We start from the raw sequence: 17195 nt of genomic DNA, 5'->3' as shown, positions 1-17195 counted from the left end.
AACTGCATCATTTATAAAAGTCTTAAGAGAAAGGTGCTATTTGAGCTAGACTTAAATGACAAGCAAGCTTCTTCTAGTTCAAGATGGTGGATTAAACATACACATTAACCTTTCCACTCAAACAAATAAAAATCGAAGTACTGGGCACTAAGTCTATAATAGGATTGAAAAAAGGAAGAAGGAAAAACAGTGGACCAAAGAGTTCAATGAATTTCAGGAATAAACTAGAACAAGAGCCTCAACAAGAATTAGAGAGAAACCTACAAAAAAGGTAGAACATGTCTTCTTTTTTCCACCCCACAAAGCCACAGAGGGACTCTAAACTTGAGCTTGGAGTGGCAACGGGCAGAAATCAGGTGACATATTTTCAGAACTCTACTAGAACTCTTGTTCTAGTACGACCCTCCCACACCAATCTTATCCCCATGCTTTTACCTCCAAGTCAAAAACCGAAACTATGAAATCCAGAACTATGTGCCTGTCCTACTGTTGGTGGTGGAGCCCCCAGAATATAGCCCCATTATTTTAGTTATGGGTAAAGGACCAAGGCTACCTGCCTTTTGATACCCCCAGGGGCCCTATATCTCCCCTCCCCCAACATTAATTCAGGTGTGAGCAGGTAGGGAACAGAACTACACATATAGAGAGAAAATGTATGCAACTACCAATATAACATAGCCTAGTACTAAATTCTTAGCTATGAAGAATCAAGGGCCACCAGACACTAAAGAACTACACCTAAGAGAAAAACACCAGAGGAGCAAATAAAACAGATCGAAAGGATCATTTAAGGAACAGATAAAACAAGTTAAAAGAAAACTCCAATTAATATCCTTATAGTATCTTCTCAATTCTCATTATTAAAAGAACAGGTAGCTATGAAAAAAATAGGGTAGATAACAAAAAAGAATTATTAGGAATTTTAAAAATGGCTGCCAAATATTTAATAGAAACAATGAAAGTGAAGGTCAAGGAAATACCCTAGAATGTAGAGCAGAAAAGATGAAGAGATGGATTATTGAGAGAAGAATCAAATTTGAATGAAAAATCAATCCAGGACATCTAAAATTAGTTAAAACAGATATTACAGAGAAGAGAGAAGAAAAAAGAAAACAGAAGGAAGACTACTATTAAAGAAATAATAGAAGAACATCTCCCGGAGCCGTAAGGCATTGGTGGTTCAATGGTAGAATTCTCGCTTCACCCAGAGCTGAAAAAAAGACAAAAGGCTTGAGACCAGAATAGTTCACACCATGATGGCCTCATGTAATTTCAGAACATTATGGAAAATAGAAAATTCTAAAAGTCCCAGACAGGGTAAAATACCTATTAAGGAACAAAAATCCATGTCGCATCAGACTTCTCATTAAGATACGAGATCCAAGAAAATGCAGTTCTAATCTAGAAATGTATTCAAAAGAAATACCAGGATAACAGTTGTGCAGGTAGAAAGGGTCAGTCCAAATCAGAGTAGCAAGTCAGAGAGGTGCAAGAAAAATGACTTCAAGAAAAAAAACAAATTGCCTATTGCAAATAACATAAGGTGCCAGAGAAGGAAGAAGGATAAATGGTGATGAGAAGTAGAGATGTTAATTTCCTCCCCTTTCACAATGGGAAGTTAAAATATACAATCTAAAATTCACGGGTGGGCTTTCCTGGTGGTGCAGTGGTTAAGAATCTGCCTGCCAATGCAGGGGACACAGGTTCAAGCCCTGGTCTCGGAAGAGCCCACATGTCACGGAGCTACTAAGCCCGTGCGCCACAACTACTGAGCCTGTGCTCTGGAGCCCATGAGCCACAACTACTGAGCCCGTGCGCTACAACTACTGAGCTTGTGCCCTAGAACCCACATGCCGCGACTACTGAAGCCCCTGCACCCAGAGCGTGTGCTCTGCATCAAGAGAAGCCACGACTATGAGAAGCCCGTGCACCACAGTGAAGAGTAGCCCCCGCTCACCACAACTAGAGAAAGCCCGCACACAGCAACAAAGACCCAATACAAACAAAAATAAAAACAAATAAATAGACATTTAGAAAAAAATAAATAATCACGGGCAAGAAATGCAAGTTCTTTTACGGGTAACCTGTCCTTTTCTCAACCTTCTTTCTAGATTGTCATTTCCCTCCTGACCTATAAATGTTAGAAACCTTCAAGGTATGGTCTTAAGCCCTCTTTCCTTTTTCTACATCGTCTCACCAAGTGATCTCATGCAGTAGCATGTATTTAGAAAAACCCTTTTAATGACAACTGCAAACTGACTTCCAGATTTCTCCTCTGATCCACCTAACATGTCCACTTGCATAAGCCATAGAGCAAACTTAGCATCCTTAAAGCAGAACTCTTGATTTTTCTCCCCAAATCTGTCCTTACTCCAACTTCTCTCCAATCTTCCCCAAACCATAAGTGAGAACACCACTCACATGCTGTTCAAGCCAGAAATCTAAACTGTCTTGGATGCCTCTCTTTCCCTGTCCTCCACATCCAGTCCATCACAGGAAGGTTTTTTCCCCAGCTAATAAGCACCAAAATATATCCCAAACTTGTTCTCCACTACTACTCTAGTTAGAAATCAAAGTTATCTCTCAGCCTACAGAAAAAGCCACCCAACTGATCTGTCTGTTCCTAGTATCCTCCTCCTACAATCTATTCGCCACGAAAGAGTAAAAGTTATTTTGCAAAATCAGATCACGTCACTCTTTGGTATAAAATCCATCAAAAGTTTACCAATGCACTTACAATATAATCCAGAGTCTGTATGAAAACCTATAAGGTCCTGTGTGACTGAATGTGCTTCACCCATTTATCCATTAGGTCTCAGCTCCAATGTAACCTCCTCAGGGAGCCATCCCTGACCATCCACCTCATCTCTCCACGCCCACAGCAAGTAAAATTACTCTCCTTCAGTCCCTTTGTTTCAGTCATTACACATAGAGTAATTTATAAGTATTACATTTACTTGTCTGGTTACTCCTCTAAGAGGAGAGCCTGACACGTAGTTGGTACTCAATAAATCTGTTGACATCTATGAACAAAATGTTGTTATAGCAAGTCACAAATATTATAGCAAGTCATAAATGTTATCAGCAGAGGATCTAAAGATAAAAATGTGATTTGGGGGAAGTGAGTTGGAGGAGGGCAATGCAAGAGAGCCAAATCCCTTCTCTTTATTCCATTATTCTACCACTCAACAATTATGTACTGAGTGCCGACTATGTATTGAACCAAAAACAAAACAAAAATAAACTCTGCCTCTTAGAGATAGTTAATAGATACTATACAAACATAAAAATGTAAAACAGGAAGAGTTTAAAATAGCTCAAAGAAGAAGAGTACTCTTTCTTCATTTTACATGTTCCTGTATTGTTTAAATTTTTCTTTCATATTCATATACCTGTGTATATCTATAGAAGATGGTCTGGAAAGACATCCACTAAAATGTTAACTGTGATTATGTACACCTAGAAAGTACAAGTAGAAGGTAGTAGAAAAAGAGCATTTCGTGGACACACTACTCTGTAGTGCTCTATCTATCTATCTATGGATTTATAGTAAGCATATATTTCTTTTATAATAAAACCATAAACTACTAATATCTCATAAATACAAGGATTAAGATTTAAAAAGTCATTAAAAAATACTGAGCTATTTAAATATTACCTCATTTTTTGTTTAGCTTTTTCAAAAGTTTCCAAGTTTTGAAGAACATGCCTTTCTGGCCACTCCAGAGGATTGGTTTCCACTAGACTTGAAGAAATACGTTCCACTGGATTAGAATCTGAAGAGAAATATGTAAGTACTGAAAGGTGTTAACATACTGAATTTTGCTATATAAAAATGTATGTAGATACATACATACATTGTGTGTGTGTGCACATGTGCATGTGTATAAAGGCAAATTCGATTAATTGTACAGTACTTACCTCGGGCATTTATTAAGGATATCTCTGATGGCCTGAACTGTGCAAAATACCATAGAAAAGTTTTTTGGAAATGAAAAAAAAAATCAGTATTAAGCTTTATTTTACTATCTCCTCATAATAAAAGTTATGAGCTAGAATTCAGAAGATAAATTAGCACTGTAAAAACTCATATGGAATGAAAGCATAACTTTGTTATTTTTGTGAAATTAGTTTTAAATGGAAAGGAGACAACTCTGTGGAGAATATACTGGATATATTATGTGATTTCCATACTACAAAGAGGAATTATCACCAGTATCCTGAGAAATTCATATCTTTAAAAGAGATTACCGGACTTCCCTTGTGGCGCAGTGGTTAAGAATACGCCTGCCAATGCAGGGAACACAGGTTCGAGCCCTGTTCCAGGAAGATCCCACATGCTGCAGAGCAACTAAGCCTGTGAGCCACAACGACTGAGCCTGCGCTCTAGAGCCCGTGCGCCACAACTACTGAGCCTGTGCTCTTGAGCCCGCGAGCCACAACTACTGAGCCCGCGTGCCACAACTACTGAAGCCCGTGTGCCTAGAGACTGTGCTCCGCAACAAGAGAAGCCACTGCAATGAGAAGCCCACGCACCGCAACGAAGAGTAGCCCCCGCTCGCTGCAACTAGAGAAAGCCTGCGCACAGCAACGAAAATCAAAAGCACCCAAAAATAAATAAATAAATAAATTTATATTAAAAAAAAGTGAGAATCATTAAAAAAAAAAAGAGAGATTACCTCATTCTCAAAAGTACAGTAATACCATAAATAACTTACGATGTTTGCAGGTAAAGGTTACTTTAGAAATAATTCTCACTATGTATTAGTGTAAGATGCCTTAACACACATTTTCAAGTAAATCGCTAACGTTAAATATTATTCTACCACTAATAAAATATTATATGTAAGGGTGTGCTTATCTTTCCAGCCAGTATGCTTCAATGAACTAACACTGAGATTGTTGATAACACTGCAATTCTCATCAAAAACATACAGGGACACCTTCCATTCTCATTATAAATTATGAGTACATCCCAACTGTTTTAACACTGGCAAAATAACTAACTGTACTACATTTTGGATTCAAAAACTATCTGGTGTTTTAAATTGTTTGAACTATTACACACTAATAAACTGACTGAAAATTACTGGACATTAGCTATTTGACTAACCATCAACCCTGACAAAAATACCCATTTTATAGTTTGGGGTCTTACAAAGTGATAATGATTTGGTAAGAAATTTTTGAACAAAAAAGAAAAAAATTAATCATAAATGAAAACAGAAGCCAACTGCATAGTATTTTTCCTTTACTTATTAAACTATTTAGTCAAATAGCTTAAAATATTTTTAATGCCTATACTGGACTGCCCCAACCAAAGACCATCCAAATATAGCACTTCCCATTTTTTAATAAGGGTGGTGAAATACTGTTTTATAGAATAATGAGCTTTATGATGAAATAATCTACTTTATAATGTTGGCATGGCTTTTCGAAAAAAGTATAAAGAAAAAAATCATTAGCAGTTCTGAACAGTTACAGGCTGTGTTCACAAAGAATACAAGCCATTTTAAATAAAAGTTAACATTAATTATTCCTAAATATTACAATATAATTATTAACTTTGACTATACAATCTACATAAATATAAGTGACACAGGCTAAATATTAAGGAATGGATAGGCAAACATTCATATGTATCATGTCTTTTGGGGAATAACTTAATTCTTACAATAAAATGAAATACAATATTTTATTTATGTGGCAAGCAGGACACGGAGCCATGCTGACAATCAAAAAGGAGCCTCTGAGAAACCAAATACGCTGCTTCATTTTATTTATTTATTTTTAAAAAATATCTATTTATTTGGCTGTACTGGGTCTTAGTTGCAGCATGCGGGATCTTTATTTGCAGCATGCAAACTCTTAGTTGTTGCATGTGGGATCTAGTTCCCTGACCTGGAATCGAACCCAGGCCCCGTGCATTGGGAGCACAGAGTCTTAGCCACTGGACCACTGGGGAAGCCCTACCACTTCATTTTAAAACAGTGTTTTAGGGGCTTCCCTGGTGGCGCAGTGGTTGAGAACCTGCCTGCCAATGCAGGAGACGCGGGTTCGTGCCCGGGTCCGGGAGGATCCCACGTGCCGCGGAGCGGCTGGGCACGTGAGCCATGGCCGCTGGGCCTGCGCGTCCGGAGTCTGTGCTCCGCAACGGGAGAAGCCACAGCAGTGAGAGGCCCGCGTACCACAAAAAAAAAAGTGCTTTACTTTACAGGAGTAACAAAGAAATGGAAGTGATACAAAAGGTAAGTAAGGACTCAAAACTGCCCTACAGGGCTTCCCTGGTGGCGCAGTGGTTGAGAGTCCGCCTGCCGATGCAGGGGACACGGGTTCGTGCCCCGGTCCGGGAAGATCCCACATGCCGCGGAGCGGCTAGACCCGTGAGCCATGGCCGCTGAGCCTGCGCGTCCGGAGCCTGTGGTCCGCAACGGGAGAGGCCACAACAGTGAGAGGCCCGCGTACCACAAAAAACAAACAAACAAACAAACAAAAACTGCCCTACAAAATCATAAATCACAGCAAACAAAAAGGAAAGTAATATTTCAGATAACAATATGTGGCTAATGAATACAGGCCATGATAGCCTTACATTTCAAAATATGAATGAATCACCAAAAAAAGGTTATAATTGGTAGATTGTGTTTATTAATAGGGCAAGAATTATAAACATACACTAGAAGATTCTTATTAAAGTATTTGAAATCAGAAAATTGTGATCTTATAGCATTATCCAGAAAAGTCATTTATGCAGTGTTTATGTGCCCCAACAGTCCCAGGTAAAGGACACTGTTTTTTGAGTTCAGATATCACATTTGGCATTATGAAAGTCTTTAGCAAGTTATGGCAATGAGTAAATAAAATGGTATGTCTACACTCTCATTTGTTACACATGCTAGAGTTTTCACAAAAAAAAGAAAAAAAAAAACGGATCAATAACCCTAACAATTCCTAATAACTCCTAGTGTGCATGCTTGCAAATAATGGGTCAGAATATGAAATATAATTGACCTTGCTGCTTCTTTTGCTGTAATTTGCATGTAGGTGTACAGTTGACCCTCTGTATCCACGAGTTCCGCATCCACAGATTCAAGCAACCATAGATAAAAAATATTTGGGCGAAAAAAAATTCCAGAAAGTTCCAAAAAGCAAAACTTGAATTTGGTGTTTGCTGGCAACTATTTACATGGCATTGACATTGTATTTATAACTATTTACATTGTATTAGGTATTATAAGTAATCTAGAGATGATTTAAAAGATAGGAGTAAGGTACAGAGCTGGGATTCAGCCTTGTTAGTATTGCTCCAGAGCCCATGCTATAACCAAGAAGCCATGCTCTCTCACTTACTGAACATATCTTGCACTTACAAGTAACCTTATACTGTCTCCAACATCTTTCAGATTACTACGCACTATTTAACTTTGGTACTGATATTAACAATAGTGATAATGAAAATACAAACAACAGGTAACAATTTTTTGGCACTGATTGTGTTCTAAGTGTTTTACATGTATCAACTCAGTTAATCCTCATAATAACCCTAGTAACTGGGTAATATTATCATCCCCATTTGAAACATGAGGAAACAGAGATATGGAGAGATTAAATAACCTGCCCAAAGACATACGGCTAACAAGTGACAAAGCTGAGATTTAAACCCTGGCAGTCTATCTCCAGAAGCCTGGGCCCTTAAATGTGGCACTAGATGCTGTATTTATATTTTGTTTTCCAAACAGATCATAAGCCTGTAGAAAGCCAAGGACCCAAATTTTTACTTCTTTGTGTGCCTTCATGGCATCAAACAGAGAAAAGGCACTCAACAAACATTATTATTAACTTGATTCTTTGGTCATTTTCTTATTAATGTACGAATAGAAATGATTCTCACAGAATAAAAACAAAAAAATTATCCTGTACTTTTAAAATGCCAGGCAATCTTCAAATGCTTCTTTGTTAGATCTTGAAAAGCTTCACTCTATTCAAATTCATCACAAGAATGGAAACCAGGAAAACAGAAAGAAATGCAAGTTAATATAGAAATTATTTCCTGCTCCCTCAGTAGAAGCTTGGTACTGTTCCTGCTATAATAAATGGCAAATGTGGAGCATCTTATTATATGTACTTTTAACTATATTAAATTTACTGAGTAGGTTCTACTTTTTTTATCTTATGAAAACATAGCTTAATGGAAATCCATCCATTCTAGTAGCTTAGTAACAGTTTTAAGGGGAATCACCTTAAAGTGTTTCTCCCTCTGCTCAGAAACAATTATACTGAACATGCTTCAAGAAAGAAATTATCAGAGAATTTCTACTGTTTAAATGATGAAAAATACAGCTTATTATATATACATACATACTTGTATATACAAGTATATATCACTATTAAAATTTATGATAGATTTTTATTTGATTGATATATTTTATTAGTTTTAATAATAAATAACCATCATAAATGCCACACACACAAAAGAACTAATGTTTAAAGTAACAGAAAACTTACCATTTAACCTATTGGAGGTGTTGTCTGTCTTTATTAGACTTGTTTTAGGGATAATAGCATCAAAATGATCGAAAAAGCATTCCCTTGTGAGTATTAATAGACTTTTGAGTTCATCCACAGAAAGTACTTCTGGCTGCTTTGCTAACTTTCTCCTTTCTGTAAGACAACAAATCAATATGATTAACAATATAACTGTCATTTTAAAGCCTTGCGAGCTCATCTACTAGTCTTTTATGGGAAATATTTTCAAAAATAAAACAAATGAATCTCTCCAGCAAATCAACGTTCCTGGGTAGGCCTGTTTTCAATTTAGTCCCATTTGAAGGTAACGGTAGAATTTCCAGTTTTGTGAGATAAACAGAAATACAGTGACTTGTTAACACTAAAAGGTGACCAACGGTAAAGGCAAGTTTACGGAACTTTTCAGGAATACACTGCAGAGCATGAAGAACAGCCTTATGTTGGTGTTTATGTGAAAATAAAACCTGTAAGACTTTCAGTTAAATGTGGTGGTTTGGCCATTTCCATCTATTTCTTCTCCCACCCAAAACTTAAAATCACAACAGAGGAATAAAAGAGGACAACAAAAGAAGACAATAAATAGTGACAGTTTTCAACAAATTTTGGAAGATAAGATAATGCTGGAGTGGTAACTGAGAGTTTGCAGAGCAGAGGAAGTGTTAACTTGGGTGCCTGCAGAGGTATCAGGAAGGTCCTGAGCTAAAACAAGACTAGACACACATGGACGTTCTGTATCTAGCCTCCAGCCCTCAAGCCAGATGACTCTGCTCTCATTTTTTTGGGTAGAAACAGAAAAGGAGTCTCAGACTGCAGAATGTCAGGAACATTAAAAGGTGGTACTGATGCTGGAGTTACAACTAAGAGATTAAGTAAGAGTCTACATCCTGAAAGGTCAGACTCCAACCCTGGGGCCAGAAAGCTAGCAGCTACAAATGCCCCACTGAAAAGACTAAAGGATTCTCCTTTTCAAAAACTGAATGCCCCCATAGAAAAGAGCTTGATACTGACATTACAGTGGAATTAAGGATAGGAGCTCACAACCAAAATGTTAAGTAGCTACTCCACCACTCTTGAAGCTTCCCAGATATTACATTATAGTGAGACATAAAATTTCCCACTTAGGACAGACAGAAAAAAAATCACTAGACATCTAAAGAAAGGTACTGAGGGGAGAAGGGACTCTGCATTTCCATGGTCTTATGTTTAGACGTGTAAGGACTTTGATTCAGTAATGCTCCCAGCTCCCCTTTCCCTCCCATCACTCACTGAGCTAGTCTGGAGAAGAAACTAGGCACGTTCTGATTAAACCTTTCCTCTCCAACTTTCATCTGAGCTAGCAAGTTCTTAGGATACACACTCTCTGCAATGCAGTGAGGGCCCTGCCCGGTCAGGGTTGATCTGCAGGTGTCCCGCTCTGGCTGTCATTCAGGGGCTAAATTCAATTCTGGGTATATGTAGAAGAAAACCCACCATAGATCTAAAAAGTCATATCCTTCAACTCAGTAATTTATCTGTAATTTATCTCCATCAGTGTGTTTCTTAAGTTTATTTCTCAATTGGTTCCAAATTTGGGAGAGAAAACAGGTATTATTTACTAGGCCCCTCCAAGCTAAAAAAAAGTCCAGGATGAAAAGGAGAGGCTAAAGCAAGCAAAAAGAAAACAGGAGCCCAGCAGAAATAAAAACATTCCAGGGAACAAAAGAAAACTTGCCATAATTAATACTCTCGTCGAAATAAGAGAAGATACTATACTCATGAAACAAATACAGGATGCTCTGATAAAGGAAGTCAATGAACAAGAAAATATTTTTTAAAATTAATCACATGAGAGCTCAAATTTTTAAAAGCTGCAAGACATCTCCCAGAAACTAGAACGAAGAGATAATAATATGGAAACAGGAAGGAAAAGCAGCCATTCTGTCCAAAAAAAGCTGACATATAACTAATTAGAGTTCTAGAAAGAAAAAAAGAAAATGGGAGAAAAAATTATTACAGAGGTAAAAATTTTCAGACTTAAGAACGTGAATCTTCTGTTCATATGGCTCATCAAGTACACAGCTCAGGGCTTCCCTGGTGGCGCAGTGGTTGAGAGTCCACCTGCCGATGCAGGGGACACAGGTTCGTGCCCCGGTCTGGGAGGATCCCACATGCCGCGGAGTGGCTGGGCCCGTGAGCCATGGCCTCTGGGCCTGCGCATCCGGAGCCTGTGCTCCGCAATGGGAGAGGCCACAGCAGTGAGAGGCCCGCGTACCGCCAAAAAAAAAGAAAAAAAAAATACAGAGCTCAATACATTGGAGAGGGGGGGAAAGGGGAACACGCACATTATGATTCAGAGTAAAGCTTTCAGAGACAAAGCTTCTGGTGGTAAAAGTTCTAGAAGGGGTAAAAACAAACCAAAAATAGGCCACTTCAAAGGATAAGACTAGTATGAGATTTGTCAACAGGAACACAGCAACATAAAACACAATGGGATAGGGACTTCCCTGGTGGTCCAGTGGTTAAGACTCTGCTTTTCCACTGCAGGGGACACAGGTGTGATCCTTGGTCAGGGCTCCCGCATGTCGTGCCACGTGGCCAAAGAAAAAAAAAAAAGACAATGGGACAATGTCTTCAAAATTCTAAGGGTAAACAATTTTTAACCTGGAAGTCTATATGGATTATCAATCTAGTGAAGATATTTTCAGACATGCAAGAGCTTGAAAAATGTATACGCCATGAATGAACTTTTACTCAGGAAGCTACTGCAAGATATGCTCCAACCAAACAAGAGGGGAATTCAAAGAAAAAGGGAGGACAAGGGGTCTAGAAAACAGGAGATTCCAAAAGAAGAGAAGAGGAAACAGGAGTCCCTTAAGATGTCAGTAGGTCTAAGGAAGCATTTTGTCTAAAATACAGTAAAATATGAAACACTCCAGAAAAAAAAAAAACTATGAGAAATAAAAAGGAACTACTGAGTTTGAACATGCAATAAATGTGTGGCAGAAATGTTGGAGGCTCTGGGAAAACATAACAGTATTTTGCCTGTACAGAAGAATGGGCAAATTAAAAATAAGGTGATTATCAACCTTAAAAAAAAAAAAGATTATACAAGAAAGGAGAGTTGACCATCATCATATACTACATGACTCAGCAGTAAACTTATACATAGGTACATAGGTAGGTAGGTAGATGGATAGCTAGACAGGAAGAGACAAAGGAAGGGAGGGAGGGAGAGAGAGAGAGGGAAACAAAGAAAGAAAGAAAGAAAGAGAGGGAGAGAAGGAGGGAGGGAGGGAGGGAGGGAAGGAGGAAGGGAGGGAGGGAGGAAGGAGGGAAGGAAGGAAGGAAGAGGGAGGGACAGAGGGAGGAGGAAATGTTAAAACTAACCATTAGTTTAACCCCAATTCATGATTTCACTGTAAAGGATGGAAAGGGAAAGGGAAGTTGATGTGGGAAAGCTAAGTATTCAGTTCCATAGTTAGGCATTAAGATAATGTCTAAAACTGGTAAATCAAGAAATAACAGCATACATATGTTATTCATAAAGCTGGAGGAAAGGTCAAGGAAAACCAGCCGGAAGAGCTGAGGGCAGCTGCCTGTGGACAGAGACAGAAAGATGGGGAGAAGGCAGGGCACTGCTGTTTTCCATTTTAGGTTTTTCAATAGCATTCGAAATTTTTAACTATACCCATGTACTACTTTTATAAAAATATTTCATTTTTAAAACACTTCTGAACTAATAACATTTTCTTCTATAATAAAATAGTGAACTATAAATTCGTAGGGAATTCAATTCAACAAATATTTATTGAGTATGCACTGTCTGCAAAGTACTGCGCTGTGCCCTTAGATACAGAGGAGTAAAGCATATTCCATCACACCGTGTGAGGCTGGCACATAAATAATACAAGGGAATAGCTGGACGCCTCTGTAAAATCCCACCTCACCAACCTGGATGTTGCCAGGCTCGATCCAGTTCCGATCCAAAATAAGTAACACATGAGTTCTGCAGTCAAGAACATTAGTAATGGTAAAGTAAGAGTTGTAATAAATGCTGCTTTTATTACATTTTCTTAGTGAAGATGAAGCTTCAGTTGAAGCTTTTTATTTTCTTACCATCTTCTGGGAGCCATCTAAAATGAAAAGTTGTCAAAGATTTGCTTTCATCTGAAAGATGCACAGTAAGTAATGTGCTACAGAAATTAGCCCCAAATTTTTATTAATGCTAAAAATATACTTAAATAATGAACCTGACCTATGCTTATTAAAACTGTCAATTATATTACAATAACGGGCAATCTGAAGAGCAGGATATGACTTCCTATTGACCTTGATGACTGGGCAATAGAGAGAGAAAACAGATAAGGTTTAATAGGGTTATGAGCAGGATAATTTACCTAGGTGAAAAATAATCTCTACACAAGTGAGTTTGCAACACAAGTGGCAGATAAAGATTTGGGAGAAAAATACTGGACTAAAGTCTAAAAACGAATTAGCAAAAGAATGCTTTTCCTAAGAAAGCTAGTAATAACTCAGGACTTAACTAAGAAAAATAGAGTGTAAAATATCTAAAAGTATCAGCAGATGGACCACCAATCAGGGCTGCACTGGGTTCTATAGATTTAAAAAAGATGTGGGAAACTCAGAGTAGTGACCACAATCCTGGAGCAAAATGTCAATACTGCTATTTTGGTATTTGTTTTGTATCACACTGAACAGTTTTTTATTTAAAAATTGTTCAGCATTCTTAAACCTTTTCTTTAAAAATCAGTGAAACAAGATACTTAATATTTCTAAATACAAAATTTATAAATTATAAAGATCAGGTAAAACATAAATTATAAAATTTATATATCATTCTAAATGTTTATATCTAACTATCTATACATCTATATCTAGATATAGTATGGAGGTTCCTTAGAAAACTAAAAATAGAGTTATCATATGATCTAGCAATCCCACTCCTCAGCATATATCCAGAGAAAAACAATTTGAAAAGACACATGGACCCCAATGTTCATTACAGCACTATTACAATAGCCAGGACATGAAAGCAATCTGAATATCCATCAACAGAGGAATGGATAAAGAAGATGTGGTACATATACAATGGAATATTACTCAGCCATAAAAAGGAACGAAATTGGGTTATCTGTAGAGACATGGATGGACCTAGAGACTGTCATACAGAGTGAAGTAAGTCAGAAAGAGAAAAACAAATATCGTATATTAATGCACACATGTGGAATCTGAAAAAACTGGTATAGACGATCTTATTTACAAAGCAGAAACAGTGACACAGAAGAAGAGAACAAACGTATGGATACCAAGGGGGAAGTGTGGGGGGATGAATTGGGAGATTGGGATTGACATATATACACTACTGATACTATGTATAAAACAGGTAACTTTATACTATGTATAAAAACAGGTAATGAGAACCTACTGTACAGCACAGAACCTACTGTACAACACTCTACTCAGTGTTCTGTCATGACCTAAATGAGAAAGAAATCCAAAAAAGAGGGTATATATGTATACATATAGCTGATTCACTTTACTGTACAGTATAAATTAACACAACATTGTAAAGCAACTATACTACAATAAAAAATATAAACAAATAAATAAAAATTAGATATAAATTTTAAGAATAGAATTAATAAAAATAAATTATTCTAAAAAATTAAACCCTAACAGAAATTTTATTTGATTTTTGTGTTATTTTAAAAAACAGAGTACCTCATTAATGTGAGTAAATTTTCATGCAGATTTTTCCAGTTGCTTGTTCTGATGCAGTATACTCAGATAAACAGTGGGGGAGATAAGAATAAGTTTACTCCATGTCTTATTGATAATTTTCAAAAAAAATTTGAACAACTTTTTGTTTTCCAGCAAAGACTACAATCTGTATTGATACTGAAATGTTAATTTTTTTCCCAAAGAAAACTGTTCCTATTATATCAGTTTTCATCATGTATAAATTAACTGTATCGATTTAAATACTTTTATATTTATATTCACTTCTTTGAAAATCACTGAAATAGACACTAAGATAGTCTTACGTTGGAAACTTCATTTTGTTGTCATTCTCCTCTGTCTTTAGAGATATTTGAAATCTAAACAGATGCATCTTTGTCCCCAGATTTTCAATTCATTATTAACTCTCTGGGTAGAGGAGAGATTGGTTAAGCAAATAATTCCATCATAAATAGATTAACTGGATCATTAATCTTAATCAAGATTTAATGCTCTAGATTACAAACTGGCTAGTACATGGAAACCCCCAGAGCTGATGTCTCCAGCAGCTACTAGCTCTGAGGCTTCCTTCAACTTCAGGCCCCCTACTTGCCCTTGCCCAGTGCTGTGGCATCCTTACAGCTGCTGCCTGTTTTACAGCTCAGATGCTGGTAACTTCTACATTTTCAGCATTTATTTAGCACTTTCTTCCCCCTCCCCACCCCCAGCAGAGCTTCCAATCACAACTACTAGGCAACAACCTAATTATAATTATATTTCCCTTCCCAACCAAGCAGGAGGGATGGCCTTACTGGGCTTAACTCTTCTTACCCAAAGGAGAGATATACCAACTTCAGATAGCTGCCCATTCTTCCACTCTCACAGTTTTTCTGGTTGGAAGGGTAAGGAAGAGAGGTGAAGATGAAAGAGAGGGGAGATGTTGAAGGAACTCAGTTTAAAGAGCTGACAGAGGCTTATGGCAAAGAATCAAAGCCTAAAGGGGGTTTAGCAGGGCTAGAACAAAGTCAAGAAGTGAATAACACTAAGCTAGCAGATGTTAGAAATAAAGGAGTTTTATCCACAAAAATACTAGTATTTCAGCATTTTTTTCCTTTTTCTTTTTAATTGAAGTATAGTTGATTTACACTGTTGTGTTAGTTTCAGGTGTACAGCAAAGTGATTCAGATATATACATATAAATATAAATATATATATATATATTCTTTTTCAGATTCTTTTCCATTACAGGTTATTACAAGGTACTCAATATAGCTCCCTGTGCTCTACAGCAGGGCCTTGTTGCTTACCTGTTTTATGTAGCGTAGTCTATATTTGCTAACCCACACTCCTAACTTATCCACCCCCCATCGCCCCCACCTCCCACCCCACGGTCTTCTTTGGTAACCGTAAGTTTGTTTTCTATGTCAGTGAGTCTTTCTGTTTTGGAAATAAGTTCACTTGTATCATTCTTTTAGATTCCACATGTAAGTTATATCATATGGTATTTATCTTTCCCTGTCTGACTTACTTCATTTATTGTGGTAATCTCTAGGTCCATCCATGTTGCTGCAAATGGCGTTATTTAATTCTTTTTTATTGTTGAGTAATATTCCACATCCTCTTTATCTATTCATCTGCTGATGGACATTTAGGTTGCTTCCATGTCTTAGCTATTGTAAATAGTGCTGCTATGAACGTTGGGGTACATGTATCTTTTTTTTTTCTTATTCTAGTAAAATAGCTTTACAGTGTTGTGTTAGTTTCTGCTGTACAATGAAGTGAATCAGCTATATGTATACCTATATCCCCTCCCTCTTGGACCTCCCTCTCCCCCTTCAGTTTCCACCTTTTCCAGATACATGCTCAAGAGTCAGATTGCTGGATCATATGGTAACTTTATTTTTACTTTTTTTCCCTTGGGTTAATATGTAGTACCTTTTATTGAAACTAATTTGCATTTCCTAATTATACTTTCCTTGAGCTAATATCATTTTCATAGTTAAAAAAAAGTGGTTCAAGGAGTTTAAGACTACACAATTACCTTTGTACAATTGAAAAAGTAGATAATTCTTATATGAATAATCAAGACCAAGTATTCTAAAATTATTTTCCATTGAATAAAACAAAATACTGAATCCAAGGTATTTTTTAAATGCTTTTAAAGAAAAGAGTGGGGCTTCCCTGGTGGCTCAATGGTTGAGAGTCCGCCTGCCGATGCAGGGGACGTGGGCTCGTGCCCTGGTACAGGAAGATCCCACATGCCGCGGAGCGGCTGGGCCCGTGAGCCATGGCCACTGGGCCTGCACGTCCGGAGCCTGTGCTCCGCAACAGGAGAGGCCACAACAGCGAGAGGCCCGCGTACTGCCAAAAAAAAAAAAAAAGTGATATTTTTCATTTTATAATGTATCTACTTAATAATCATTTTTTCTATATGTAACTAATGAGGCCTCACAATTTGAATTAGTTTCTTAGAAATTCTATATCAATTAGCTTAAAATAAGTCCAGATTAGGTACTAATGAATGATTATTTATAAAAACAATGTTAAGACTGATAACCAAGTTAACATTTAGTAATAGAGGAAAAACCTTAAATAACGACCCTTAAAAAAGTGTCAATTTCTTGAATAAAGAAAAATCCATAGTGCCAACTTCACTCAGTATGTGAAATGTGCTTAGTTATGATTAAAGTCTAAGGATCAATGCTCACGTTAACATATTAATTTCTCTAGATTTGTATTTTCTTCTATTTGCAGTCTCTATCCTCCAGTATAGCCAAAAAGATATAAAGAGAAATTTTGTAAAAATTACTACATTAACCAGAATAATAAAACTTAGGTGTCTTTTCTAGCATACAGTTAAAAATAATGAGAAACAAAATTTTCCTGGACAAATATTATTATAAATGTTAAAAGCAATGTACAATAGCAATATACTGAATCTGGTGGGAAAA

The 17195-nt window shown here is 37.1% G+C and overlaps 1 protein-coding gene across 1 annotated transcript in view; it reads right to left on the bottom strand.

The window, feature by feature from the left end:
* MTBP (MDM2 binding protein) overlaps positions 1 to 17195 on the bottom strand; it is a 73936-nt gene that overhangs the window by 20101 nt on the left and 36640 nt on the right. Inside the window, exons 14-15 of the mRNA XM_060127701.1 lie at positions 8506 to 8661; positions 3659 to 3776 (exon numbers count right to left, since the gene is read on the bottom strand). Coding sequence (XP_059983684.1) covers positions 3659 to 3776; positions 8506 to 8661 — 274 coding nt within the window. The remainder of the gene's footprint in view (positions 1 to 3658; positions 3777 to 8505; positions 8662 to 17195) is intronic.

This window comes from Lagenorhynchus albirostris, chromosome 17 (assembly GCF_949774975.1).
Source record: "Lagenorhynchus albirostris chromosome 17, mLagAlb1.1, whole genome shotgun sequence".
Classification (NCBI taxonomy): domain Eukaryota; kingdom Metazoa; phylum Chordata; class Mammalia; order Artiodactyla; family Delphinidae; genus Lagenorhynchus; species Lagenorhynchus albirostris.
Note: the sequence above shows the minus strand (reverse complement) of the source record. Positions and strands in the feature narration are given on the sequence as shown.